General features: G+C 44.5%; 1 protein-coding gene across 1 annotated transcript in view; it reads right to left on the minus strand.

Moving 5' to 3' along the window:
* Positions 1-1750, minus strand: part of LOC107691181 (GATA-binding factor 6-A-like) — a 4789-nt gene extending 3039 nt beyond the window's left edge. The window contains 2 exon segments of the mRNA XM_016489682.1: positions 319-1224; positions 1398-1750. Coding sequence (XP_016345168.1) covers positions 319-1171 — 853 coding nt within the window. The 5' untranslated portion in view covers positions 1172-1224; positions 1398-1750.
* Between the last annotated feature and the right edge of the window lie 630 nt (positions 1751-2380).

The raw sequence follows: 2380 nt of genomic DNA on the forward strand, positions 1-2380 counted from the left end.
GACATATGATAGAAGCAGGGCCTATTACAAATAAATCACATAACTTTATTGTTTGCCTTTAAATATATTTTTGACATTGATCTGTGTGTGAGACTGGCGCCAACGACTGCACCCCGAAAATTACCTGTGCCTTAACATTTAATCATTTAACAGCCGTTTGACAAACAAACAAACAAATAAATAAACATGTATTATTAATATAATAATAATAATAATTGAATTAGCCTATTCACACGCTGCTTGAAATGTGAGGGAAACGTGGGTTTTGAAGTTCACAGTCAAAAAAGACTTTTGATATGATGAATAGCTATAGCTTACCTCCGTTTGGTCCCCTGATAGACAGTGGTGCGCTTCTGGACTGCAGGGAATGCAGCATGGAGTTCTCGAAGGGCCCCGCTGGCCACGCCGCCGGTAAATGTGATAGCTGCGGTGCAACATACGGCGAATACGGGCTTGTGTAAGATCCACTTATTTGTCGTGACAGGTATTGGTCTCGACTGTTTACAGTCAGAGGATTCGTATAGCTGGTATCCCTCGATGTGCCGTTATTCGTAGGCGGACTTGGGGAGTAGTGGAAACGGCTGGAGGTATGTGGGCTTCCAGTGCTGTAGGACGGGCTCTCTGGTGCGGACTGTGACCAGACCGACTGACTGCTGACAGCATGGCTCGGCTGCGATGACACGCTGGGTTGTAGGTACGACAAACTCGGTATCATCGTTCCAACGCGAGACGTCGGCACATAAACTGGAGAATTAGGGTTGGAGTGCATGTAACCGGCCGGTGGCGTGTCGTTATAACCGGCCTGACTCTGGGCCGCGGCGATGGCCAGGGTCTGATACATGTCGGTAGGGTCCACAATTAAGCCTCCCTTATGCGTCTCCCTGGTGTGCCCACCTGAGATGATGAGTTTGTTACCCTGGTCTAAATCCGTGAAGAGTGTAACGTCGTCAGAATTGGGCAGGGCGTTGTTGGGATGGCCAAAGTGGACGTAGGAGTGTAGGGGCCTGCCCTCGGCGCGACGGGTTCCCACCGCGTCCAGGTGCGTCGGCGCCGGTGATCTTAGCCGGTCCCTTCGGTCAGTGTTCAGGTAGCTCTGCTCAGCCGGAGACCCCGGGCTGCTGCTGGACACTTCGCGCTTGACCATGGACCAGCTGTTATCACCCAGGTCCATCCAGGATCCCTTTTATAGCTCACAGTGTGTGGAAAATACAGAGGCAGAGTGCACTGAAAAAGAGAACATAATAATTTGAGAAACGTCGGGCTATAGAGAATACTAAATTAGAAAAAAAGAAAGAAACGAGAGAACGAAAATATGGTACTTTTAGACAATAAATGTCAAAGAGGATCTCAAACCATTAAGCAAATAACCAACTGTTAAAGTTTCTCCGAATCCTTACTGAGTTTTAAATCATATTCAATGAAATATGTTCAATTTTTCTTTTGTCGCGGAGGAACAGTTTCACTTCAGATAGCGCGTAATGGTACAAACTTTCTCAAATCATTCATAATTGTTTTGCCATCTTGTAATGTTCTAAATTTAAAAGTTAAGCTGCATGACGTGCAATACACACGACTTCACTATTCCCATAAACACATGCGCACGCACATACACACACACCCATACAGGGCTTTACACTGAAGATCTGAGTCCATCCGTGTCATGAGCCCGTCCTCCCTCTTGATGTAGCCTCATCATAATTACCAAAAAGAAAAGAAAAAAACACACAACGTAACAGATAGGAAACAAAACGTAATATGTATTTGCAGAAAAGAGATAACCACTTGATAAGACCCACAAAAGATAAGAGAGAGAGAGAGAGAGAGAGAGGCAGGGTAAAGAAAAAAAAATACTCGAAATTATTTAGGCTCTCCTCAGCTGGCATCGAAAACAGCACCAAGACCAGAGGTTTGAGAAAAGCTGGAGAAGACATTTATAATCAAGACAAGAATATGTGAAAAGAAAAAAAGTCACCACTGACCTATTGGTGGTTTGCCATAAGTCGGTGTTCGCAGGATCCAGCAGTTATGTGGTTGCAGGACTTGGAGAACTATTAGGAATGAAAGTTCTCTGTTCACTCGTGACGATGTTTAAGAGAGGAGGTGCCTCCTGTGCTCCGAGGCTCTGATTGGATTCCAGCTTGAGCAAACACATCTGCTCGACAGGGGTGCTGCTCTTCACTTTCCACCTTACTTAGTTTTGATGTCCTTGATTTCGAACGGAAAATGCGAGTCTTACAAATCTGACTTTTCTCGAAGGGACGGAACATTTTTAATTGCTTCAGTGGATTTTTTTTTCGGACAAACAAAATAGCCTATATATTTTCCCTAAAAGACAAGTACAAGTTGGTTGAAATTGTAATTTAACGCAATAGCTAATTTA

The sequence above is a fragment of the Sinocyclocheilus anshuiensis genome, unplaced genomic scaffold, assembly GCF_001515605.1.
Source record: "Sinocyclocheilus anshuiensis isolate Anshui unplaced genomic scaffold, SAMN03320099.WGS_v1.1 scaffold894, whole genome shotgun sequence".
Classification (NCBI taxonomy): Eukaryota; Metazoa; Chordata; class Actinopteri; order Cypriniformes; family Cyprinidae; genus Sinocyclocheilus; species Sinocyclocheilus anshuiensis.